The sequence below is a fragment of the Cyclopterus lumpus genome, chromosome 7 (assembly GCF_009769545.1).
Source record: "Cyclopterus lumpus isolate fCycLum1 chromosome 7, fCycLum1.pri, whole genome shotgun sequence".
NCBI lineage: Eukaryota > Metazoa > Chordata > Actinopteri > Perciformes > Cyclopteridae > Cyclopterus > Cyclopterus lumpus.
In genome coordinates, this window is record NC_046972.1 from 22,578,051 (window position 1) to 22,603,263 (window position 25,213).

The following is a 25,213-nucleotide window of genomic DNA, read 5'->3' on the forward strand; positions in this document are numbered from 1 at the left end:
GGGCGACTCCTCTGGTTGTATAGAAGTCTATGCTTCATGTCTTAAAGCTGCATTCTCTCTCCTGACCACCAGGGGGCGACTCCTCTGGTTGTATAGAAGTCTATGCTTCATGTCTTAAAGCTGCTTTCTCTCTCCTGACCACCAGGGGGCGACTCCTCTGGTTGTATAGAAGTCTATGCTTCATGTCTTAAAGCTGCATTCTCTCTCCTGACCACCAGGGGGCGACTCCTCTGGTTGTATAGAAGTCTATGCTTCAAGTGTTAAAGCTGAATTCTCTCCTGACCACGAGGGGGCGACTCCTCTGGTTGTATAGAAGTCTATGCTTAATGTCTTAAAGCTGCATTCTCTCTCCTGACCACCAGGGGGTGACTCCTCTGGTTGTATAGAAGTCTATGCTTCATGTGTTAAAGCCGAATTCTCTCTCCTGACCACCAGGGGGCGACTCCTCTGGTTGTATAGAAGTCTATGCTTCATGTCTTAAAGCTGCATTCTCTCTCCTGACCACCAGGGGGCGACTCCTCTGGTTGTATAGAAGTCTATGCTTCATGTCTTAAAGCTGCTTTCTCTCTCCTGACCACCAGGGGGCGACTCCTCTGGTTGTATAGAAGTCTATGCTTCATGTGTTAAAGCTGCATTCTCTCTCCTGACCACCAGGGGGCGACTCCTCTGGTTGTATAGAAGTCTATGCTTCATGTCTTAAAGCTGCATTCTCTCTCCTGACCACCAGGGGGCGACTCCTCTGGTTGTATAGAAGTCTATGCTTCATGTGTTAAAGCTGAATTCTCTCCTGACCACAAGGTGGCGACTCCTCTGGTTGTATAGAAGTCTATGCTTCATGTCTTAAAGCTGCATTCTCTCTCCTGACCACCAGGGGGCGACTCCTCTGGTTGTATAGAAGTCTATGCTTCATGTGTTAAAGCTGCATTCTCTCTCCTGACCACCAGGGGACGACTCCTCTGGTTGTATAGAAGTCTATGCTTCATGTCTTAAAGCTGCATTCTCTCTCCTGACCACCAGGGGGCGACTCCTCTGGTTGTATAGAAGTCTATGCTTCATGTGTTAAAGCCGAATTCTCTTTCCTGACCACCAGGGGGCAACTCCTCTGGTTGTATAGAAGTCTATGCTTCATGTGTTAAAGCTGAATTCTCTCCTGACCACGAGGGGGCGACTCCTCTGGTTGTATAGAAGTCTATGCTTCATGTCTTAAAGCTGCATTCTCTCTCCTGACCACCAGGGGGCGACTCCTCTGGTTGTATAGAAGTCTATGCTTCATGTGTTAAAGCTGAATTCTCTCCTGACCACGAGGGGGCGACTCCTCTGGTTGTATAGAAGTCTATGCTTCATGTCTTAAAGCTGCATTCTCTCTCCTGACCACCAGGGGGCGACTCCTCTGGTTGTATAGAAGTCTATGCTTCATGTGTTAAAGCTGCATTCTCTCTCCTGACCACCAGTGGGCGACTCCTCTGGTTGTATAGAAGTCTATGCTTCATGTCTTAAAGCTGCATTCTCTCTCCTGACCACCAGGGGGCGACTCCTCTGGTTGTATAGAAGTCTATGCTTCATGTGTTAAAGCCGAATTCTCTCTCCTGACCACCAGGGGGCGACTCCTCTGGTTGTATAGAAGTCTATGCTTCATGTGTTAAAGCTGAATTCTCTCCTGACCACCAGGGGGCGACTCCTCTGGTTGTATAGAAGTCTATGCTTCATGTCTTAAAGCTGCATTCTCTCTCCTGACCACCAGGGGGCGACTCCTCTGGTTGTATAGAAGTCTATGCTTCATGTCTTAAAGCTGCTTTCTCTCTCCTGACCACCAGGGGGCGACTCCTCTGGTTGTATAGAAGTCTATGCTTCATGTCTTAAAGCTGCATTCTCTCTCCTGACCACCAGGGGGCGACTCCTCTGGTTGTATAGAAGTCTATGCTTCATGTGTTAAAGCTGAATTCTCTCCTGACCACCAGTGGGCGACTCCTCTGGTTGTATAGAAGTCTATGCTTCATGTCTTAAAGCTGCATTCTCTCTCCTGACCACCAGGGGGCGACTCCTCTGGTTGTATAGAAGTCTATGCTTCATGTGTTAAAGCCGAATTCTCTCTCCTGACCACCAGGGGGCGACTCCTCTGGTTGTATAGAAGTCTATGCTTCAAGTGTTAAAGCTGAATTCTCTCCTGACCACGAGGGGGCGACTCCTCTGGTTGTATAGAAGTCTATGCTTCATGTCTTAAAGCTGCATTCTCTCTCCTGACCACCAGGGGGCGACTCCTCTGGTTGTATAGAAGTATATGCTTCATGTCTTAAAGCTGCATTCTCTCTCCTGACCACCAGGGGGCGACTCCTCTGGTTGTATAGAAGTCTATGCTTCATGTCTTAAAGCTGCTTTCTCTCTCCTGACCACCAGGGGGCGACTCCTCTGGTTGTATAGAAGTCTATGCTTCATGTCTTAAAGCTGCATTCTCTCTCCTGACCACCAGGGGGCGACTCCTCTGGTTGTATAGAAGTCTATGCTTCATGTGTTAAAGCTGAATTCTCTCCTGACCACCAGTGGGCGACTCCTCTGGTTGTATAGAAGTCTATGCTTCATGTCTTAAAGCTGCATTCTCTCTCCTGACCACCAGGGGGCGACTCCTCTGGTTGTATAGAAGTCTATGCTTCATGTGTTAAAGCCGAATTCTCTCTCCTGACCACCAGGGGGCGACTCCTCTGGTTGTATAGAAGTCTATGCTTCAAGTGTTAAAGCTGAATTCTCTCCTGACCACGAGGGGGCGACTCCTCTGGTTGTATAGAAGTCTATGCTTCATGTCTTAAAGCTGCATTCTCTCTCCTGACCACCAGGGGGCGACTCCTCTGGTTGTATAGAAGTCTATGCGTCATGTGTTAAAGCCGAATTCTCTCTCCTGACCACCAGGGGGCGACTCCTCTGGTTGTATAGAAGTCTATGCTTCATGTCTTAAAGCTGCATTCTCTCTCCTGACCACCAGGGGGCGACTCCTCTGGTTGTATAGAAGTCTATGCTTCATGTCTTAAAGCTGCTTTCTCTCTCCTGACCACCAGGGGGCGACTCCTCTGGTTGTATAGAAGTCTATGCTTCATGTGTTAAAGCTGCATTCTCTCTCCTGACCACCAGTGGGCGACTCCTCTGGTTGTATAGAAGTCTATGCTTCATGTCTTAAAGCTGCATTCTCTCTCCTGACCACCAGGGGGCGACTCCTCTGGTTGTATAGAAGTCTATGCTTCATGTGTTAAAGCCGAATTCTCTCTCCTGACCACCAGGGGGCGACTCCTCTGGTTGTATAGAAGTCTATGCTTCATGTGTTAAAGCTGCATTCTCTCTCCTGACCACCAGTGGGCGACTCCTCTGGTTGTATAGAAGTCTATGCTTCATGTCTTAAAGCTGCATTCTCTCTCCTGACCACCAGGGGGCGACTCCTCTGGTTGTATAGAAGTCTATGCTTCATGTGTTAAAGCCGAATTCTCTCTCCTGACCCCCAGGGGGCGACTCCTCTGGTTGTATAGAAGTCTATGCTTCATGTGTTAAAGCTGAATTCTCTCCTGACCACCAGGGGGCGACTCCTCTGGTTGTATAGAAGTCTATGCTTCATGTCTTAAAGCTGCATTCTCTCTCCTGACCACCAGGGGGCGACTCCTCTGGTTGTATAGAAGTCTATGCTTCATGTGTTAAAGCTGCATTCACTCTCCTGACCACCAGTGGGCGACTCCTCTGGTTGTATAGAAGTCCATGCTTCATGTCTTAAAGCTGCATTCTCTCTCCTGACCACCAGGGGGCGACTCCTCTGGTTGTATAGAAGTCTATGCTTCATGTGTTAAAGCCGAATTCTCTCTCCTGACCACCAGGGGGCGACTCCTCTGGTTGTATAGAAGTCTATGCTTCAAGTGTTAAAGCTGAATTCTCTCCTGACCACGAGGGGGCGACTCCTCTGGTTGTATAGAAGTCTATGCTTCATGTTTTAAAGCTGCATTCTCTCTCCTGACCACCAGTGGGCGACTCCTCTGGTTGTATAGAAGTCTATGCTTCATGTCTTAAAGCTGCATTCTCTCTCCTGACCACCAGGGGGCGACTCCTCTGGTTGTATAGAAGTCTATGCTTCATGTCTTAAAGCTGCTTTCTCTCTCCTGACCACCAGGGGGCGACTCCTCTGGTTGTATAGAAGTCTATGCTTCATGTGTTAAAGCTGCATTCTCTCTCCTGACCACCAGGGGGCGACTCCTCTGGTTGTATAGAAGTCTATATAAATGACTCTACTTCTCTTGATTTATTCCCTCAGTAAACATTGTAAACATTAGTTTTTGGTCTCAATCTCTAGTTTCAAGTCTTCTTCAATACAGCGTGATGTTCATTTAGTAAATTATGGTAATTTAAAGTCAAACAGACCATAAAGCATGGTATGCTTTAGGCGCGTGGCTTCAAGGTGATTGCCCAGTCTGGGAGTCGTCCGTGTTTTCATCTTACAACTTTAAACTCTTTCACAGTGATGTTTTAGGGGCGAGTGAGTGAAATGGGGTAAAATACATAAAACCTGCGTCAAACCAGAATTGTAACGTTGACTTATTTTGTCCCGTCAGTCACGTGACTCATCAGTATAATTTCTCCCGTTCTAGTTCTAATTAGTTCCGTGTAAAGGTAAAAGTCAACCCGCGATCGCTTCCTCAAGCTAACGAGTGGTTAAATCTCGCCCCCATACGTTCTCTCTCACTCGCCAGGTCATTCGTCGTCAGAAACCATGAACCCCTTGTGCGCCACACCTGTGTCAAATTATTCTCAAACCTAAAAGGATTCCCGAGGACACATTAGAGGCACAACTCGGCCTCAAATGGTTCGTATCATTCAGACCTACCGGGGCCCCCGTTTGGCTTCCAGATGTGTGATCTGACGCAAACTGTCTGTGATCGCTTCGAGGGTCGCCACAGTTCACGCCTTTGGTGTTCACCGGCTGGTCTGAATGTGTAGAGGGCCCCCCCCCCCCCCCTTTTTTTTAGGAAGTTGATTCTGGATATATATATGCATCCAGAAACCATTTGATGTTGCACCTCTGGTTTCCCTTTGTGCACGTTTTGAAGCAAATTTCAACTTTCGGTCCGTATACAAATCCCCCTTTTTTCGATACGCAGTCCTTTCTGTTTTTTTTTTTTTTGGGACTGGATCGCACGACAGCTTGACTCGACGCCCTCTTGCGGCTCGTCACAAATAATACACGCGGCCCATCTTCTTTTTTTTTTGTTGATCTGTACTCCTCAACACAAGGTTTGAAGGCTTAAAAACAGGCGTTTCTCTTGGCGGAAGGCTATCACCTCTTGCATGTGCGACGTTTTCAGTCATTTTTTTTTTCATTCCTGTGACGGGGTACTACGTTCATGACGTCATGAACTCCTTGACCTTTGCATCGGGAAAGACAAAACGCTTCTCCAAACGGGGAGGGGCCATGTTCTGCACCTGAGGCCTGTTTGCGTGATGACTCCGCCCTCTTTCTCCGGCGCTGTGCGTGCGATGAGTGTCGCTACCTTGGCGTGACGCTTCAGAGGGAGGAGTGACTTGGTTCTTATTTTGATCTGGAACTGCTGTGTCCTTCATACGGGGACGCACTGTTCGTTCGGGGACTCTATTGTGAGGACGTCAGCGTTTCCAGCGGCTTCGCACATGTCAAAACATGTAATTTACACCCAAAAAAGTGTTGCCTTGAGCCAAATTTCATGCTTTTAATTTACCTCCAGATATGAACTGTGCATATATATATATATATATATATATATATATATATATATATATATATATATATATATATATATATATATATATATATATATATATATATATATATATATATATATATAAATAACACACACACACATGGACTTCCTGTATTTTCTTTTGAAGGCTTCTGGAAGTGTCGACCCAGCCTGTCATCCTCACATCATAACAGACACACGGTCTGTGCACCATTTTTGTGCATATTATATAGGAGACAAAAAGCGAAAAATATAATTTAAAAAATGCATGGTGTACTTAATGTAGTATACTATTAATGTAATATGTTATCCCACTTCAGAATGGTGTCTGGTGTGTCATTAAATTACAAAGATTTATGAAAGTAAATAAATAAATACAGGTGTATGTTCACTTTTTTAAAAAGCTTTGTCTGAAGAAGACCATCTGTGGTCATATCTATCGCATAAAAGGCGTTTAATACAGTGTATTACCATGTTGTCGACACCAGAGTGGTTATTGACGCATTCACGTAACGCGGGAAAATTTGCTTCCAGCTCAGGATCGCAGAATGTCTGTGGTTCAATTTCCCGGTCGAATAAGTCTTTTTTTTTTTTGACAACACATGTGTGACTGATAACATGAACATGTGGCCCTGTTACATGTGAGCCAGGCCCCTGGTATACTCACTGGGATTGCTGTTGCACACTAAATAGTGTTGGACCATAATTCTTTAAAAAAAAAGTTTTATATCAATAACACCAGTGTTTACTCTACTGTGACATGTCGAAATAACTGCTGGGAAAAAGGTCCTGATATGGGCAAAGTATTTATTTCAAGGCTTTCAGTTCATTCTTTTCTCAGTTGTCTTATATTTATTGATAGCACTGAAAGGGAAAGTAGCTGTTCTTGTTAATATTTCTCTGAGTAATTCAGAGAAGATTTTAGGATGACGCAGTGTAGTTGGTTTAGTGTCTAAAAACTTTTTTTTTATTTAGTGAAGAAGGAAAATGCGGATGGAAAATATAGCTTTTAATAATGTTCTGTAGTAAATAATCTGAAAAAAGTGTCTAAATGTTTCAAACAGGGTCCTTAATTAAAATAATGTGATATGTTCGTATCCACATAAAAAAAACACATACTGAAGCATAGTACGGGATACATTTGTAGTAGAATATTTCAGATTTTATTAGGATCAGCAAGAGTCCACACAAAACATAAAAAACACGACAACAGATAGAAATAGAAATATGTAACCAGCAGGATTACAACCCGCAATTGGGTGTGTTTTTTTTTGCGTTTGTTTGTACTTAGCTCCACTTCTGGTTGCAAAAAAAACCAAGATGGTAACGGCCAAAATGAGGAACTTGAGGCTTCTAAACCGTTAGTCCACGAACTGTAGTTTGTAGTCACGGTCCGTATACAGTCTTCTAAACCGTTAGTCCACCAACCGTAGTTTGTAGTCACGGTCCATATACAGTACAGTCTTCTAAATCGTTAGGCCACGAACTGTAGTTTGTAGTCACGGTCCGTATACAGTCTTCTAAACCGTTAGTCCACGAACTGTAGTTTGTAGTCACGGTCCGTATACAGTCTTCTAAACCGTTAGTACACCAATCGTAGTTTGTAGTCACGGTCCGTATACAGTACAGTCTTCTAAATCGTTAGGCCACCAACCGTAGTTTGTAGTCACGGTCCGTATACAGTACAGTCTTCTAAATCGTTAGGCCACGAACCGTAGTTTGTAGTCACGGTCCGTATACAGTACAGTCTTCTAAATCGTTAGGCCACGAACCGTAGTTTGTAGTCACGGTCCATATACAGTCTTCTAAATTGTTAGTCCACCAACCGTAGTTTGTAGTCACGGTCCATATACAGTCTTCTAAATTGTTAGTCCACCAACCGTAGTTTGTAGTCACGGTCCATATACAGTACAGTCTTCTAAATCGTTAGGCCACCAACCGTAGTTTGTAGTCACGGTCCATATACAGTCTTCTAAATTGTTAGTCCACCAACCGTAGTTTGTAGTCACGGTCCGTATACAGTACAGTCTTCTAAATCGTTAGGCCACGAACCGTAGTTTGTAGTCACGGTCCATATACAGTCTTCTAAATTGTTAGTCCACCAACCGTAGTTTGTAGTCACGGTCCGTATACAGTACAGTCTTCTAAATCGTTAGGCCACGAACCGTAGTTTGTAGTCACGGTCCATATACAGTCTTCTAAATTGTTAGTCCACCAACCGTAGTTTGTAGTCACGGTCCATATACAGTACAGTCTTCTAAATCGTTAGGCCACGAACCGTAGTTTGTAGTCACGGTCCGTATACAGTCTTCTAAATTGTTAGTCCACCAACCGTAGTTTGTAGTCACGGTCCATATACAGTACAGTCTTCTAAATCGTTAGTCCACGAACCGTAGTTTGTAGTCACGGTCCATATAGTCTTCTAAACCGTTAGTCTACGAACCGTAGTTTGTAGTCACGGTCCGTATACAGTCTTCTAAACCGTTAGTCTACGAACCGTAGTTTGTAGTCACAGTCCATTAATTAATTCAGCCTCTGCACTTAACCCAGTATGCTAGCGCCCAGGGAGCAGTTTGGGGGTTTGGTGCCTTGCTCAACGGGCAGTACCCAGAGGACACCCGCTTCCCGAGACGAGGTTCGGGCGATGCACTCAGCTGTGTCATCACTCGGAGTCCCGTGCGACTACAAAGCAGCTTGTGTGCATGTTTTATTGTCATATTACGAGCTCTCTTGGCCGGAGGAACGCTGGCTCGTCTGCTCTTCTTGTTTTTGTTTGTTTACGGTTAAGAAACCAATTGCAGGAAATTAATTCTGAGAGTTTAACTGTCGTGTCAAACAGCAGAGATGTGTGTCAGTATTGTTGCCATGAAGGAAAAGTCCATTCCCCCCGGCCTTTTTTTTTTTTTAAGGCAAACACAGTAATAGAGTTAAAATTAAATCGTTTTTTATTGATTCTTCGGTCTATATTAAAGGCCTCGTGGACGTCTCTGTAATTGTGTCTCATTCAAAATGCGTCGTCACCTTTCACAACAACGAACATTCTCATTTGTTTTTCGGAGCTTTCTGGTCACCGAAGGGATGCAAAAAAATCCCTCTCTTTTTGCTCGGTGTGTAAATTCAGATTTATTGTCGAAAAACAAGTACTAAAGAAACATAAAAACACTTTTTTTACAACACAACCCTCTGCAAAGTCTCTACTCCGAATCTGAATCTACAGCCTGGGGGGCTGGTTGGTGCAGTCTAATGCAGACCTGGCCTTGTATCCTTTGGTGACAGCTCATGAGGGAAACATCAGATTCTTTACATGCCAATCCTCCGCTGTGTTCCCCTGTTGCTAATTTGTCTCTGCCGTTTAATGCTGAGCAGGTTTTTTTTATTGGGGTCACTAAGGGGAGTTTATAACTTTTGCAATGAGAGCGTTTAGAGGGGAACCGAGACGAGAGTTTAATGTTAAGCTCCAGAGAGCTAAAACATGAACTGAAAATCAATCGACTCCTTTTTTCTTTTTATCACATTGTCATTTGATTCATTGATGAATTATCAACTCTCCGCTTCCTTTATGTGACCGGCAGCATCCAGAAGGATAAACTAGTCGCAAAAAATCTTCATTACGTTAGTTGTCAGACTCTCTGAGGAGTCCGTCTTGATTTTTTGGGGTTAATTCCAAGTTTATACATACCGGTCTTATTCTATTTAATCTTGTGTTCTCTATTCACTTCACTCTAAAATGACAGTTTCTCTCTCTCCAGATGCCCCATCTACTGAAGAAGCTTTTTGGCTGTTCTCCAAAAAAAAAAAAGAAGACTGATGCACACAACATGAAATATTTCTTTTCTTAGTTTTCAACATGTCAAATCAGTGTGCTGATTAATACTAGATTAAGAATAACTTGGACAGTCTGAACTGTCTGCAACACTAAAGGCAGCTGGATAAGCAAACTCAAAAATATGTTTCTGTCATGTTGGATTTAATTCAATAAACAAACTATGCACAGACGTGATTGACAAACCTTGAGGCAGTTCGACGTCTTCGTCCTCTCGTTGTGGACTGAGGTCACACCAGTAGTCAAGCCCCAGTTAAAAGCTGAAATGCCTTTTAACTTTCATTCATTTCTTCTATCTGTGGGACTTTTTGGACGCAACAGCGACTCCCTGTCGCCTCTAGAGGTCCAAGTGGTATCACGAGACAGGACGGGCCGGGGCTAGCTGGATAGCGGGGTTAGCGGGGCTAGCTGGTTAGCAGGGCAAGCGGGTTAGCGGGGATAGCTGGTTAGCGTGCTCATTTCACATAGACGTCTTTAATGTAACGTCAAAGGTACATTTGGCCAGGTGTTACACATTGGACCTCTAAAGGTGGGAAGATAAGGGGTTGGAGCAGCGTTTGTGTCCCGTGTGAAACCAGAAGTTCTGACGATGTAATTGAGCAGCAGTGTTCTGGATGTACTGCAGCTGTCTTACAGCTCGTTAAGAGAGTCCAGTGAGCAGGCCGTTACAGGGGTCTAACCTGCTGGAGACAAAACGCATGGATTAGTCTCTCCAAGTCTGGTTTAGACACTAGTCCTTTGGTTTTTTTGCAATGTTTTTTAGATGGTAAAAAGCTGTTGATGTTATTGATTTAATGTGGCTGTTAAAGTTAATTTCTGAGTCAAATATTACCCCTAGATTTCTAACCTGATTTTTAGGTTTTAGAGAGCGAGTCTCAAGGTGACTGATAACACTTTCTCTTTGTTTATGTGGGCCACAGACAATGATTTCAGTTTTGTTTGAGTTTAGCTGGAGAAAATTGTTTTGCATCCACACACTGATCTGTTCGATGCAGTGACAAAGTAAATCTACAGGCCCATATTCACCTGCCGTCAGTGACACGTAGACCTGAGTGTCATCTGCATAGTTGTGGTAGGACACGTTATAGCTGCGTATTAGCTGGCCTAATGGAAGCATGTACAGATTGAATAATAGGGGTCCTAGGATTGACCCCTGGGGAACCCCACAAGTCAAAGCCATTTGGTCTGAGACACAGTTACCAATTTCAACATCTCTCTCATGGCTTTCAGGGGGTCTCATGTGTGAACTTGTTTTGAGCCCAACCGTGATGTTTCCTTTGTGGTTTTACTATATTTTATGTTCTTCTTCTTTCATCCCCTTATATTCCTCCCTCTCTATTCACTTATTGTTACATTTATTTTGCGATACTGTCCCGTTGTTTTGCGGGACGTTGAGGATTTCATAGCAGACGTATGTCCGAGAAATAAAGCACTTTGTGGTGCTAAAAAAGAAGAGAGACGAAGAAAAACTCTGTCAGATCGCTGGTTGCGATTAAACGTGCCCTGTTGCCGTGGAAACCAGTTTTTTGTGTTGGTCTGCTCTCAATCAAAGCAGAAGGTCTGGAGAGGATTTGATGGCTGAATGGATGGTCGTCTAATAATTCACACGGAGGCTTCTGGCGTCTTTCCAGACTGCCCAGTGATCTGGCTCCATTTCATCCAGCGAGCTGTGTGTGTGTGTGTGTGTGTGTGTGTGTGTGTGTGTGTGTGTGTGTGTGTGTGTGTGTGTGTGTGTGTGTGTGTGTGTGTGTGTGTGTGTGTGTGTGTGTGTGTGTGTGTGTGTGTGTGTGTGTGTGTGTGTGTGTGTGTGTGGGGGGGGGATTACCGTGCGGCGCAGATCTTACACAAGACCATAGGCCGGTCATTTTTTTTTTTTACATTTCTGAAATCTCCATTTGGCACTACGGTTGATGGTGTCAGTGGTTGTGGTGTCAGTGGTTGATGATGTCAGTGGTTGTGGTGTCAGTGGTTGATGGATGGATGTCAGTGGTTGTGGTGTCAGTGGTTGATGATGTCAGTGGTTGCGGTGTCAGTGGTTGTGGTGTCAGTGGTTGTGGTGTCAGTGGTTGATGATGTCAGTGGTTGTGGTGTCAGTGGTTGATTGTGTCAGTGGTTGTGATGTCAGTGGTGTCAGTGGTTGATTGTGTCAGTGGTTGTGATGTCAGTGGTTGTGGTGTCAGTGGTTGATGGTGTCAGTGGTTGTGATGTCAGTGGTGTCAGTGGTTGTGGTGTCAGTGGTGTCATTTCTTTGCGCATGGCAGATCCGTTTCAACCTCCCATGTTACAGTAAAGACTTGTGGACTTCCTGTTGCTCCATAAATCCATAAAAATGACTCTATTGTCTTTTTTGTTTTTTTCATTTTGAAAGTGATGCCCGCTTGCATTAAAATCTCTTTTCCATTAGTCACTCTTACTGTTGCACGTCGTTGTTTTCGACCAACTTTTTTTTCCCCCCTCGCATCGGTTTCAATTCAGATAACCAGACTCGCCGATTGCGTAACGGCCGTTCGTTTGGGGCTTACCGAGGTCACCGCTGAGAGAGGATGAGAAGATCAAAACTGATTTGGATGCGGTGATAGAAAATATACAAATCTGGTTTCATCTGTTTGCGGCCTGTCTTCACGAGCAGCATGTTTATTTTTATAGAACAATACTAATAATAATGTTTTCTAGCTTGTGGTTCGTAAAAAAAACCATCAGCTCTTTTAATTTTGAGTAAATATTTCCGTTTTGGGGGCGGATGAGACCACATCACCGCTGCCAGAGTTTTCTTTGTGGCCCGTCGTGAGACGAAGAGAGATGAAGAGATGTCTCTTTTTCTTATCTGTCCAAAAACTTTTAGTTATGCATCCCAACAATCCTCCCGGATGAGTGTTCCCATTGGGATTCTAGTGCAGCGCAGTAAATACCTTAAAGGCAGAAACTCACAGGAAGCAGATGTCAAACAAGACCAGGGAGGGAAAAGAGAAAAGAAAAACCTGAAAAGAAAAGAGCTGCCACGTAGACTGTCAAGTCTCTGAACCGTCGCGACTCGGCACAGAGATGAAGATATGGTAATTCACACTAATGAAAAGGTGCAAATGATCAACGGGGCGACAGGCGCAGTCTGTGCCGCCATCTGTTGGTCATCAGTCGGCACATCGGGAACTCTTTACAGTTTCACAAGGCCACAAACAACCACAGCATCCTGCCTGTAAGTAAGTAAGTAAGTAAGTAAGTAAGTTTTACAGTCACGTTTGTGCTTTTATGCACAGGGTCAACTTCCCTGTGTGTTACCTGGATATGAATCTAGAAATAAAGTAGTTTTTTTTTTTTGGGTGTGCAAAGCCCATATAATAAGAAATTCAAAAGCCACTCAACCTCCACGCACTCGGGATCACATAAAGCAACCAGCGATCTCACCAGTTTCGGACTGGAAAAATATGTGTGGAATTTATAGGAATTCATTTGTAGAAGTAAAAAAACAACTCAAAGGAGTGGTGTTGTTAGATGTGTGCCGCGTGCTGTGTTTCATTCATGCAAACTTCACACGCCACATTGCAAGTGTGGCGTGTGAAGCCAGGATGACTCTGAAGCTCCCCGGAGAGACTCGCCGAACACCTCCAGATATTATTGTTGTTTGTATTTATTATTGTGTGACACGCTGGATATCTGGAGTGCATTCGGCATTTGCACTGGACATCCTCTCCGCTCACGTCTTTGAACAGCTCACAGTGTGTGTGGGGGGGAAGGGGGTGCAGGGGGGGGGGGGGGGGGGTGGGGGCTTTTGACACGGAACTCACGTCACATCTGCAAAAAGTCTGCAGGGGGTCAAAGGTCAGAGCTAAGCTGGTGTTCACACAAAGGGGCGACAACGTGTGTTCTTGGCGGAGCGTTGCAAACATCGAAAATTGTCAATTTTCCACGGCTTCAGGTTCTGTTATTCAGGATCGTTCAGCGCTGCCCATCATCACCAAAACTGCTTAACTACTTTGAATAATGGGGGCCCATAAAAAAAAAAGAAAGAAAGAAAATATTATTATCCTCAGGCATTGACGAGGCTGAATCGTAGGCGGATCGTTAAGGGGCTTGTCATTAAGGGGTGTGTCTTTAAGGGGCTTGACATTAAGGGGTGTGTCTTTAAGGGGCTTGACATTAAGGGGTGTGTCATTAAGGGGCGTGTCGTTAAGGGGTGTGTCGTTAAGGGGCGTGTCATTAATGGGTGTGTCTTTAAGGGGCGTGTCATTAAGGGGTGTGTCGTTAAGGGGCGTGTCTTTAAGGGGTGTGTCGTTAAGGGGCGTGTCGCGGCCTTCGCTTTTTGTTTTTTTACACATTGTCGCTTCGACTTCATTCAACTTTTTTTATTTGGGGCGAACTGCAATCCGATATCTTATACATGAATTATGAATCTAACCGAACCCATCTGGTGGTTCACGACGCCTGCTTTCCATCTCCTTCGTGTTCGCTCTCACCTAAAAAGAGATCGTATCTGCGTTGCGCATATTTAAATGCGTTTTATTAAATGCGCTGTGTGTGTGTGTGGTGTGTATGTGTGCCATATGGTTTCATTGATTCCATCAGAGGTTAGAACAGTTCACGCATAAATTAAATGTGTTTAATGTTCTTTTATGCTCCTTTTATGTCCTTTAATGTCCTTTTTATGCTCCTTTTATGTCCTTTTATGTAATTTAAGGCCCTTTAATGTCCTTTTATGCTCTTTGCGTTTTGTGTTCTTGTTTCCGCTTTGCTTCTCTGTAGAGCACTCTGTAAACTCTGTTTTGAAAGGCGCTTTATAAAGTTATTATCATTATGATTATGATTATTATGCTTATTATTATTATTATTATTATACCGTATATCATACTCACAAAGACCTTTCCCTCTGGTCAAATGGGTCTCCGTGTTGGATTTTGCACCCAAAATGCTGTAAACTTTTATTTATAAATGCTAAAGCGGCGTCCATGCAGAAGAAGAAAAAGGGAGAAGGAAAAAGCTCTATATGACGTATGTGTTTAGTGAATTATGGGACTTGAGCCGACGGGGCTGCTGTCGGTGATTTAAAGCGAGTCAAATGTGGAAAATCATAAAATGTTCACCGAACCCGCATCCTGAGCTTCTTGTAGGTCACGACCTTTCTCATAATTCCTCCAGTAAACCCCCCCCAAAAAAAGCACCTTTTAATTAGATTAGGCCCCCATTGACTGACGGCGTACGTGGACCACCGTGTTTTATTCTCCCACATGAGAGTAATGAGGCCCAGAAGTGCTGGACTGGAGGCGACCCATCCTCCTTTTACCCATCCTCCTTTCAGCCATCCTCCTTTCACCCATCCTCCTTTTACCCATCCTCCTTATATATATATATATATATATATATATATATATATATATATATATATATATATATATATATATTTTATGAGTTTCCAGGCTTCGACGTCTAAAAAAAAAAAAGCTGACAGGCTCCGTTTTAGCGCGTCTCAGGGGAACTGCGTTGGGGATGCGGTGTTTACAAAACATAATATAATATATATATATATAATAGTTTAAAACTCACATTTTCTTTATACTTTAATTGGCATATATATTAATAAATTATATTAAAAAAATTTTTAAATAAATAAATTATAAATTGTATTTATATTTGATTTATTTCGGTAGTTTAACATTTATATTTTTGAGGTACAGAGAGAGCAGGAAGTGATAAAAAAAAAAAACCCATCTTGACCAGTTCCCCTCCATCGAATGTTGAGCCGTCGGCCTTTTAAACCGGACATGTTGTCAGTTCCTCGTCTCACTATAAAACCTCTTAAGCTGAATAGGTGTGACACAGGTTCGATGCCCAATAAAGAACCGTGCGCCGCAGAAAAGGGGAGGGGGGGGGGGGGGGGGGAATCAGCACTTCATGGCCTTAATCTGCAGGATTAGAGCATCGACAAGTTCACTTTTGATGTGTGCGTGTGTGTGTTCTAATTTGCAGGTAGTGTGTTTGAGTGCCGGCGTGCTTTTGAATCCCAATTTAGGTGTGAATGAGTGTGTCAATAGTATTCAGAGCCACATGTGCAGTAGCAGCAGCAGCAGCAGGAAGGGGGGAGGAAAGGAGGGAGGAAAGGAGGGAGGGAGGGAGGGAGGTGCCCACGGGTTAAGAGCTAAAGCCGCTTGGCCCAGATGAAAATGGCTCTCAGGCTCTCGGCCAATCAAAGCGCGGCCAACAGCCCACTCTCACTGACAGGCCAGGGAGACGACGTCCGTTGGGCCACACGCACACTTGTTGTACATGAAATATGAAATGGCATTATGGGATGGGGACAAACAGCGAGGGCTTTTATATTGCATCTGTATATAAAGCTGCTGTAATCAATGACAAACCCACGGAGCGCTTATTCTGCACATTGTTTAGTTTTTCACAGCCTAAAAAAAAAAAAAAAAAAAGTCTGTCCGCAGGCCCGAATCCCGACTCCTTGTATGGCGATGCTCCTCGTCTGCTGGGTGTGTATAGTGTGTATTCATGAGAATATTGAAAGACAGAAAAATAACCCAAAAGAACAGCAAACAAGTCTGTTTTGTCTCTCAACCGACTACTGGAAAAGGTACATTAATGTGTACATTAAAACAACACAGTATGATACTCAAACCATCGTACTGCCAGCATATTTCAGTGATCATGACGCAATTGTATGTTCTTTTTCACATAAAACGGCCCACTAAGAAAATTAAAACATATCTAACCTTAAACAGTTAGAATATGAAAAATTATAAAAGGAATCATGTTAGGAAAATGTGTTGTAAAGCACTACCCACTGGTTTGTTTTCCTGCATTTCAACAGCATTTCTGTAGCATTTCATCCAAGATATGTTCCCAAACATTGATTTAAATGACCGTCACACAGTTAAAAAAGCACATTGTAAAAACTGAAAATGCCAACTAAAACTTGCACACACATTTAAAAGATAACATTAACATGCTCTAACTTTGCTTTAATATAGCACTTCATCTAAGATGCACACACTTATGAGTACTTCAAATCAAGGTGCAGCACAATAACTCTAATATTACACATATTCCACGCATATGCTGTTTTAATGCAGGTTTTGTTTGACTTTCCGTCTCAGCCAAAAAAACAGTAAATAAAAACACCGCAGTGAATTTTCACAGTTTTGTACCGTAAACCCGAATACCGTCAAACCTTCTCCGGTTTAAATCTGGTATTTCCTTCTGTTGAATGTGCTTCCTCCAGCCGGGAAACACGCTTTGATTATAACGCCAAAAAAAACCTACAAACCCTCTCCATTATTCTCATGAATTGTCTCCTTTTCCCTCTGTTAACCTCTCCTGCTTCGTCTCCCTCGTCTTCCTCGTCTTGCAGTGATTACGGGCGAAGCTCCCGTTTAAAACACCCGAGAGGCCGCAGAGCGCCGCCAGTTGGTTTCGAGTCAAAAGTTTTTCTCCGAACAGTCGAGCCAAAGAATTCAGAGATCATCGAACTTGAGGGTTCGCGGTGACGTAATGAACGCGATGGAGCCAGTTGTGTTTGAGGCTATTTTTGTTGCTATGCAGCTGGTGTGGATCAGGGATGCTCTCTAGACTTCATACAGGAGTGTCGTAATTATGAATAATAATGTCTTTAACAGCCACCTGTACGTCCATCTTTTCCTTGATGGCCTCATCTTCCAGCGTCTCAGCATTTTACTCCTCTAATCTTCTAACCCTATTTTCCTCCTATGTATATGTATGTATATATATATATATATATTACAGACAATAATAATAATTTTATATATTATATATTTTATTATATATATTTTTTTGTTTATATATGTATATATATATATATTACAGACAATAATAATTATTTTATATATTATATATTTTATTATATATGTTTTTGTTTATATATATGTATATATATACATATTTATACAGTATATATATTTATTTATATATATCATTTAAAATTTATATATATATATATATATATATATATATATATTATACTCATTGTCTTTGTAAAATACGTGTGTGAAGTGTTCCAGGAGAAGAGAAAGCGTAATAACTTTTTTTTTCTTCTTTTTTCAAACCACCATCCATGCATATTTAGGAATGTGATTTGTTCAGCACCTTTCACACGTACAATGCAACATAAATCAAATTGCATAGAATAATAATAATAATAATATAAAGAAAATAATAGGTAGCAAACTAAATATAAACATTTTGTAAAACAGAGCAAAATAATATAAATTTCATTTTAAATAAAATTAAAAAAATAAAATAGTCATAAAAAAATTCTAAAGAAGGATTCTCTGTCGTCCTCGTGTTGTTTAATAAATTCAAAGTAGACATTTAGAAAGAAAGGCCACGGCAGGTCAGCCGGTCGCCGAGGTAACGGTATTAATCTCGACGAGTTACACGAGTGCCGCCTGCGGCCCTTCCTGCAGATAGTGGGCCGAGAAGCAGGGCGAGGGCAAACAAAAATAAACAAAAGGGGGGGATGAATACACGCTAATGAAATGGAAAACGCATCCTCCATTTGAAGAGAAGAGACGCAGCACTTTGTGACCAGCATCCCCCTCCGTCTCTCAATCCCTCTGCAACCACCCCTTTTCTTTTTTTTTTACTCATGATGAGATGAATGATGATGGACGTGCATGAGGGAGGGAGGGGGGATAATACATCCTGAATACATGATGAATGTAGTCGGGCTTAAACCGACGGGGGGGGGGGCGAGAGGTCGAGAGCGTGCATGTGAGTGACACAGAGCTCCATCATCAACTCTCTCAGTTTCTCCATCCTCCTCCTCCCGTGAAGAGAGGGAGAGAGAGAGAGAGAGAGAGAGGCGCGTGGCATCACGCAACCGACAACACGAGGAGAAGAGAGGGATGAAACATTGCCTCTTGTCTTTTTTCTCTTTTTTTACCTGAGCTGAGGAGAGAGAGACAGCAACATCTCTCGTCCCGGTTTGTTGGCTGCAGCCCACCCAGCATCCGGCTTTTCTTTCCTTAGCAACGAGATCAGGAGCCCCCCGACCCGAGGAGGGGAGAGAGAGAGAGAGAGAGAGAGAGAGAGGATGCTGAACAGCATGATGGACGGCGAGGAGGGAGAGGGGGGACCCAACAGCCAGGGTGAGTGACGGAGGTGTGTGTGTGTGTGTGTGTGTGTGTGTGAGCATGGGGGCTGAATATCCTAGTGCACACGTGTGAGTCAGGTGAAGTTTGGGGAACGAGATCACGTCATTTCATCTGGTCTTTTTGTTTATGTGTGTGAAGAGAGAGAGAGAGAGAGAGAGAGAGAGGTGAAACTCCATCAGCTCGTATGTCAGAGGTCGATGATCGGACCCAAATCTTACACACATGTTGAGTGGAAACATGAAGTGAAAGTGCTCCAGTGAAGCATCCGTCCGCTGCATCGCACCTTCACCTGGTCCTCACGCCCTGCCAGATGTTTATGTGCCTGTTTATATACGTCCATGTCCAGAGGACGGAGTGCAGAGGACGGAGCGTCTCCTCTCCTTCAAGAGCAATATCTGACATTCATAATGGTGTGTGTGTGTGTGTGTGCGTGCATACAGTCCAAGTGTGCCCAAATATGTCTTCACCTTTCCAATAAAAAAATATATATATATATATTTGCTACTATTCTGATAATCGAGAGTCAATAGTTTTAGTAAACTCATTCTGTTTTTGTTTTTTTTGTGTCACTTTTTTTCCGACTTTTTTTCCGGGACGACATTACGATTAAAAATTTAAGGTCTCGTGTTTGAAAGTCCTGTGTTTGTTGGACCCCTCACACCAAAATGTCCCTCCGTGGAAACTAAACACGACGTGAGTTCATCTGACTGTTGCATTTCATTTGTGCGTCCACCAAAAGAAACAACAACAACAAACAAACAAACAAACAAAAGGACACAAGTTCACTTTCCATCGGCTTTATTTTCTGTCCAGAGCGAAAAGAAACAAAGTCAGCGTCACAGAGATCTTCACTGGTTGGGAAGAGCAAAACCTTTCTCCCACTGGAGGATTTCCATTTAGTTGTATTCCCTTTTAAAAGCCTGTCGTTTAAAAATGATTAAAGGAACAATTTACGCCAAAAATCAAAAGTAAATATCTTTAAATTGATCGATGGCACTACAGGTAAAAGGAAAAACTATTTGGAGTTGAAGTGTTCCTCTTTAAGCATCTGTTTCCAGTTTTCAGCTGTCGACTACCAGATCTATTTCTCGTGGGTGTCCACCATCGTGAAACAACCGATCAAAACACAATCCCGACTGTCAAAAACAATCTTCGGCTTAAACTCAGATCAATCTGAAGCCGTGAGACGCCTCAAAGCCCAGTGCCGAAATCTGGGGTGTTTATCTTTGATCGCAAGCTTTACTTTGAAGGAGAAGCGCTTTCTGCGACTTTCTTTTTTTTTTTATCCGCTGAAGAATGTGAGAAACTGTGATTAGCGCGCTTCGTGACGTTAAGTTACCGTGACTCGATGTTTTCCGGTCTCAACAGAAGGGTCCATTGAAGGGTCTCTCCACTAGTTCCCTTTATGTTTTTAAGGATTGATTTTAATTATTTATTTTAAAGCACGTAAGGGATTAGTGATTCTTAGATCAAGGCTGAAAACCAGTCGAGGACTTAGCTCTGTTTTTTTATTTAAAATCTGTCTTAAAAACGCTTTTATTTCAGAATTGCTTTCTCCCAATCGGTTATTATTCTGCTGGTTTATACTACCACGTTTGAGTAATTCATACCTTTCATTATTACTGTATCAGTTGCATCATTTCTCTTGCTTCTTATGTCCGCGTTGAGCACTTTGGGTAACTTGAAAAGTGCGAAATATTTAAATCAACAAAGCACAACGTTCGCGGTGATCGTCCTCCATCGTCCTCCATCTTCTTAAGAGTTTACCTTTTGATACCAACTTCGACTCCTCTTCTCAAGCGGATACATACAGGAAGTGGTTGGCAATGTAGTTATTTGAATACAACCACAAAAAAAACAACATGTCTGTCCCAGAAAACCTTTAGTCCGGAGCGGTAGATTGAAAACCGTGTTCCACGTTAGCCGTTTTAAAGCATAAAGCGCAGCTGTTGCTAACGACGTGACGGCTCCGAATAAAAGACGCTCTTTAAATCGGTCGGCGATTTGTGTGAAACGATTAGCCCAATCGCTTTGAGTTTAACACTCGCAGGCGTCGGCACGTTTTAACATCCAGGTTTGGCTCTTTAGCGTGCAAACTTTTGCAAATAATTAGCGTAAAACAAGCAAAAAAGCGTAGCCGAGGCTAATGGGATATAAATCACATGTTCGGTGAGGCAAGAGTTTCAACTCAAGAGACTAATAGACAACAGAGGAGCAATTACTGTTTGTTTTTTAAAGGTTATGATTTTAGTTAAACCATTACACCACGGGGGAGAGGGGGGGGGGGGAGGCTAAAGAGCGAGGTGTCATTTGAGAGTGAACAGAACGAGGGCGTTCTAATGACTAATAAAAAACATCTAGTTAAACCTTTAACAGAGAGGGCGAGATGATGGATGCAACCACAAAACAGCCTATACACGCCCTTTTTAGTTCGGTTCCCTTTAAGAACCACTTCGCTCTTCATTCGTTTTCAATTTGAAGACAGACTGACAGAAGAATATAAGATATTGCTTTGCTAAAATGTCAATTTTTTAAAAATTCTTTTACAGTTTACTCGGAGTTACCAGTTTATTAGGCACAATCTAAAGTGTAGTACATTTCGAATAAAGATATCCGGCAATATTTTCTTTTAGAGTCCACTTTCTAAAGGCTGTGGTGTTACTGAAGTAAAAATATTAATATGAATTTAACCCTAAAAATGTCACTTAAATAAATGCATGTAAGTATTAAAGAAGTGTCGTAAAGGAACCATTCAGAATGGTATATTTATCATATGTGTATTGAAATATTTGTTTTATTGCTGCCAAAGTGGAGATAATTTAACTGCTTTATATTCAGTCGGGTGCAGGATCTATTTCAACCACTTAGTATTCGAAGTGCCCTCGAGCAAGGCATCGACTCTTGAGCCCAGTGGTGTTCACGGCGCTGTGAGGTCTCGGTGGAGCTGCAGCCACCAGAAAACACTGCTGGTTTCATCTGGAGCAGCTGGTGCAGGAGATCAATGAACGTCAATGTGAATGTCAACTGTTTGCTGGCGTGTGACCACGTGTGAGTAATGCAGCGGTCAGAAGGCTGGATTTTATTATAATACTGGAGCTGACGGATGAAAAGAAAATACACTGGCAGGAAGGTGCAAAACAGAAAAAGGATAATATCAAATGTAAAAACATTGTCATTTGGCTTTGAACAACTTTCAGACAAACCGGAAAAATATTGAATGAAAACATTCACATAATTTGAGAGTTGAAGCTGAATTTAGTTTTTTGCATGGTCTTATACTTGCAATATCCCATCTATTTATACTAAATAAAGGATGTAGACACAGATGCATGAAATGCAACAATCTCCTTTATGATCCATTGTTATGTATTATTTTACAATGACACATGAGTGGTTTTATTCACATCAAGTAATCCAGCATTTACAAGGTCACAAGATTATTGTACAAAAGGGTAGCGCAACAAAATGCAGATTGTAGTCCAAAACCCTTAAGTGCTCCCAAAAGATTTATGAGATTTTTTTATTTTTTATGTTAGATGTTTGGGACTATTTCTTTAAATAAAAAAGAAATGTCCCACACTCCTAAAACCTGTCTCGTGTCATTGTCCTTTTAGTCGGTCAGGACGATCTCTGGGGACAGATGGTCTGTTTAGACTGGAGGAGATTAAACATGGTTGGGAGGTGCACACACACACACACACACACACACACACACACACACACTAAAACAGGATAGGCATTTGAACTGTTTTTTTGTGGTCATTTGACTGGTGCAAAAGAAAAGGTTGTTCGTTGGTTCGTTGTTATGGTGACAACTCGTAACGCGTTAAGCTCGCTAGGAAGAGCGCAGACGCAGCTCCGAACATGGATGGCTAGCTAGTTAGCGAGGTAGTGAAGTAGCAAAGTAGCAAGGTTGCGAGGTGGCGAAGTAGCGAGGTAGCTTGTCTTTCTCCCGAACGGCATGGACCGTTAGACCCAGCAGCCCGCCGTGAGGCTCCTTTTATGTCACCAGCGTAGCATTAAAGCATGGTGGAATTAGCAAGATGGCTAACTAACCATCTTAGCTTATATTTGACTAATTTACTCTCTGCGCTTCGTAACGTCACAACTCAGCCGCTGGTTTTAGTCGGTACAACCAAACCTCACCGCGGTGAGTCCGCGACTTGCCATGAATCGGTTTAGTGCGTATGGAAGTTAGCACGCTACAACGCTCGCCATGGCAACGGTACACAAAGAAATGTCTGCGGCTCTGACTGCTCCGCTACGTTGATTTAAAATGGGAATTCTACTCTATTTCTATTTCTACTGTGACACCCACGCACTCGGTATGCGATGTGAAATAAAAGAATTTCTAAGCTTATAGCAAAACTGATTTAATGACCAGGAGACAAAAAACAAGACGATAGACGTGTTTTTTGTTACATTATAAAACATTTATCAGCACTGTTAACAGTTAAGCCTCATGAGTTTCTTATAATTCTTCATATAACATCACACTAGTATTTACTTTGACTAACTTAACTTGTATGTCCTTATTAAACCTACTAAGCTTTTTTCTTGTTGCTTTACATTTATTTGTTAACTGCACTTATTAACAACTGTGTTTTTAACAGTTCCCCAATTTGGATTGAGAAATACTTGTGGTCAAGATTGATAAAATGTGAATACAAAATTACGTATAAATAAAAAACATTTTATCAATGATGCACAAAAGATATCTTTTTGGGTGGTAAATGGCAGCCACATGCATCCACTCGGAGAACATTCTCTAAAACATATCAACCTTGACCTCATGTAGTGCTCATTCCAGTTTAAGGAGTAAATAAGTTACTCTATAAATGTGTTTATAATGCCAGATTTTTTATTCAGCGGTCTTTAAACTGTTAACAACTTTTTTTTACGAGTGCTTAGAAATGTTATCAAAGCGAATCCTCTGGAGAACCGAAATATTTGGGGGCAGATTGCGTAGCAGTAAACTTAAAAAGCGTACAATATATATTTCTCTCTGAACCACAAAATGCCAACTTTACGGTGGCGCTTGAGAAGAAAGTCGCGGGGTCATATCCTGCAGGATTTATTGTCCGTGGATCGTTAATTTCTGAACTGAAGTTATTGGTGATCCAAGAATTCATTTTTTAGAATACGTCTTTCTTTTTTAGGAGGTATCAAATACCCTTTTTGGCGTATTTTGGCGTCCGTATGAGACGCACCAGGCTTTCAAACAACTACAATGTTAACCCATAAGTATTAGACGCTCAGAGGAAAATACTCCAGCAGTCTGATGACCTTATTATATTATAAAGACAGAATAAAAACCTACACAGACGGGTCAAACAAACACAGGACTTTCAACCAGGAGACTAGAGTCTGTGTCCGAAACATTGTCGAGTTATTGTGAAGTCAGTTAGAGATGTTTGTGAAGCGTTTTAATTCACAATGTTAGACTATAAGATAGAAAAGGATGAACTATATGCATCCCTGTTTTCATACACAGACATAAACACAATATACACACTATTATAATAATGCCGTGCGTGACCCTTTAGGTTCATCTTCTGACCCAAACTGGGGGTCTCGAACCCAAAGGTTGGGAAAATGAATAATTCCAAGCTGGGTTGTTTTAACTGAATTGCTTCTCAGTCAGCAGAGTCGCTCTTTCTCTCTCGCTCTCGGGTAACAAATCAATTGGTTAAACTTTATTATTTTATTATTATTATCACTTTTTTTTTGTTTACTATGTGCACTTTACACCTTTGCTGCTGTAATCCGATAACATTTATCTTATCTTGTCTTATCTCGATGGGATATTTCATCAGTCTGGGAGAATACGCAGATTTACCAGATTGAGATGTAAAATAACAGGAGGAACATTCTAACATTTGTGGGAAACGCCATCTTGCCTGTAGAGAAGATTGATACGACACCTCCTGCCCTCCACAACACAACCACACATCGCTAACACGGACTTAATCTGCTCGCCAGATGTCGTCGGCTCATCCATCAATTTGCCCCGATTGCCCAATACGTCAATGCAGAGGCTCCCGCGCCGTAAGGGGTCACCTGACACAGTGATGCGCAGATAAAACCTCCTTCTCCACCTCGTAGTATATCATCACTTTATTGGTATTAGAGAGAGCAACGGAAGCATCGTGTCTCATGATCGCGTTGTAATAAACAACTCAATTATATGAAACTATGAAAAAATAGAATAATATTCAAACAGGAGAAATTGTGTTGTTGTTGTTTTTGTTCGCCTACATAGACACGAGCAGTCATGTAATTGTGGATCAGGAGTTATGTCACCGCAGTGGACCCGCTGCATTATTTAAAGCTGCACTCTTAATGCTGTATACGGGATTTTAATATCGCTGCTTCTCTGTAATTTCACTGATGTGTCCTCGGCTGATTGACAGCTTTAATAAACTGGCTCGGGGCGGGAGACCCACTGTAGGTTTGTCAGCACGCACTGATATAGGGTTTGACTCTTTACATCCAGCATGTGATGCATGTGTATTACATCTCGAAAGGTAAGACGACTCAAAAAT

General features: G+C 42.5%; 1 protein-coding gene across 1 annotated transcript in view; it reads left to right on the forward strand.

Annotated features, from left to right (window-relative positions):
- The first annotated feature begins 18,619 nt into the window (after positions 1-18,619).
- Positions 18,620-25,213, forward strand: part of slc12a5b (solute carrier family 12 member 5b) — a 29,571-nt gene continuing 22,977 nt past the window's right edge. The window contains exon 1 of the mRNA XM_034538098.1: positions 18,620-18,662. Coding sequence (XP_034393989.1) covers positions 18,620-18,662 — 43 coding nt within the window. The remainder of the gene's footprint in view (positions 18,663-25,213) is intronic.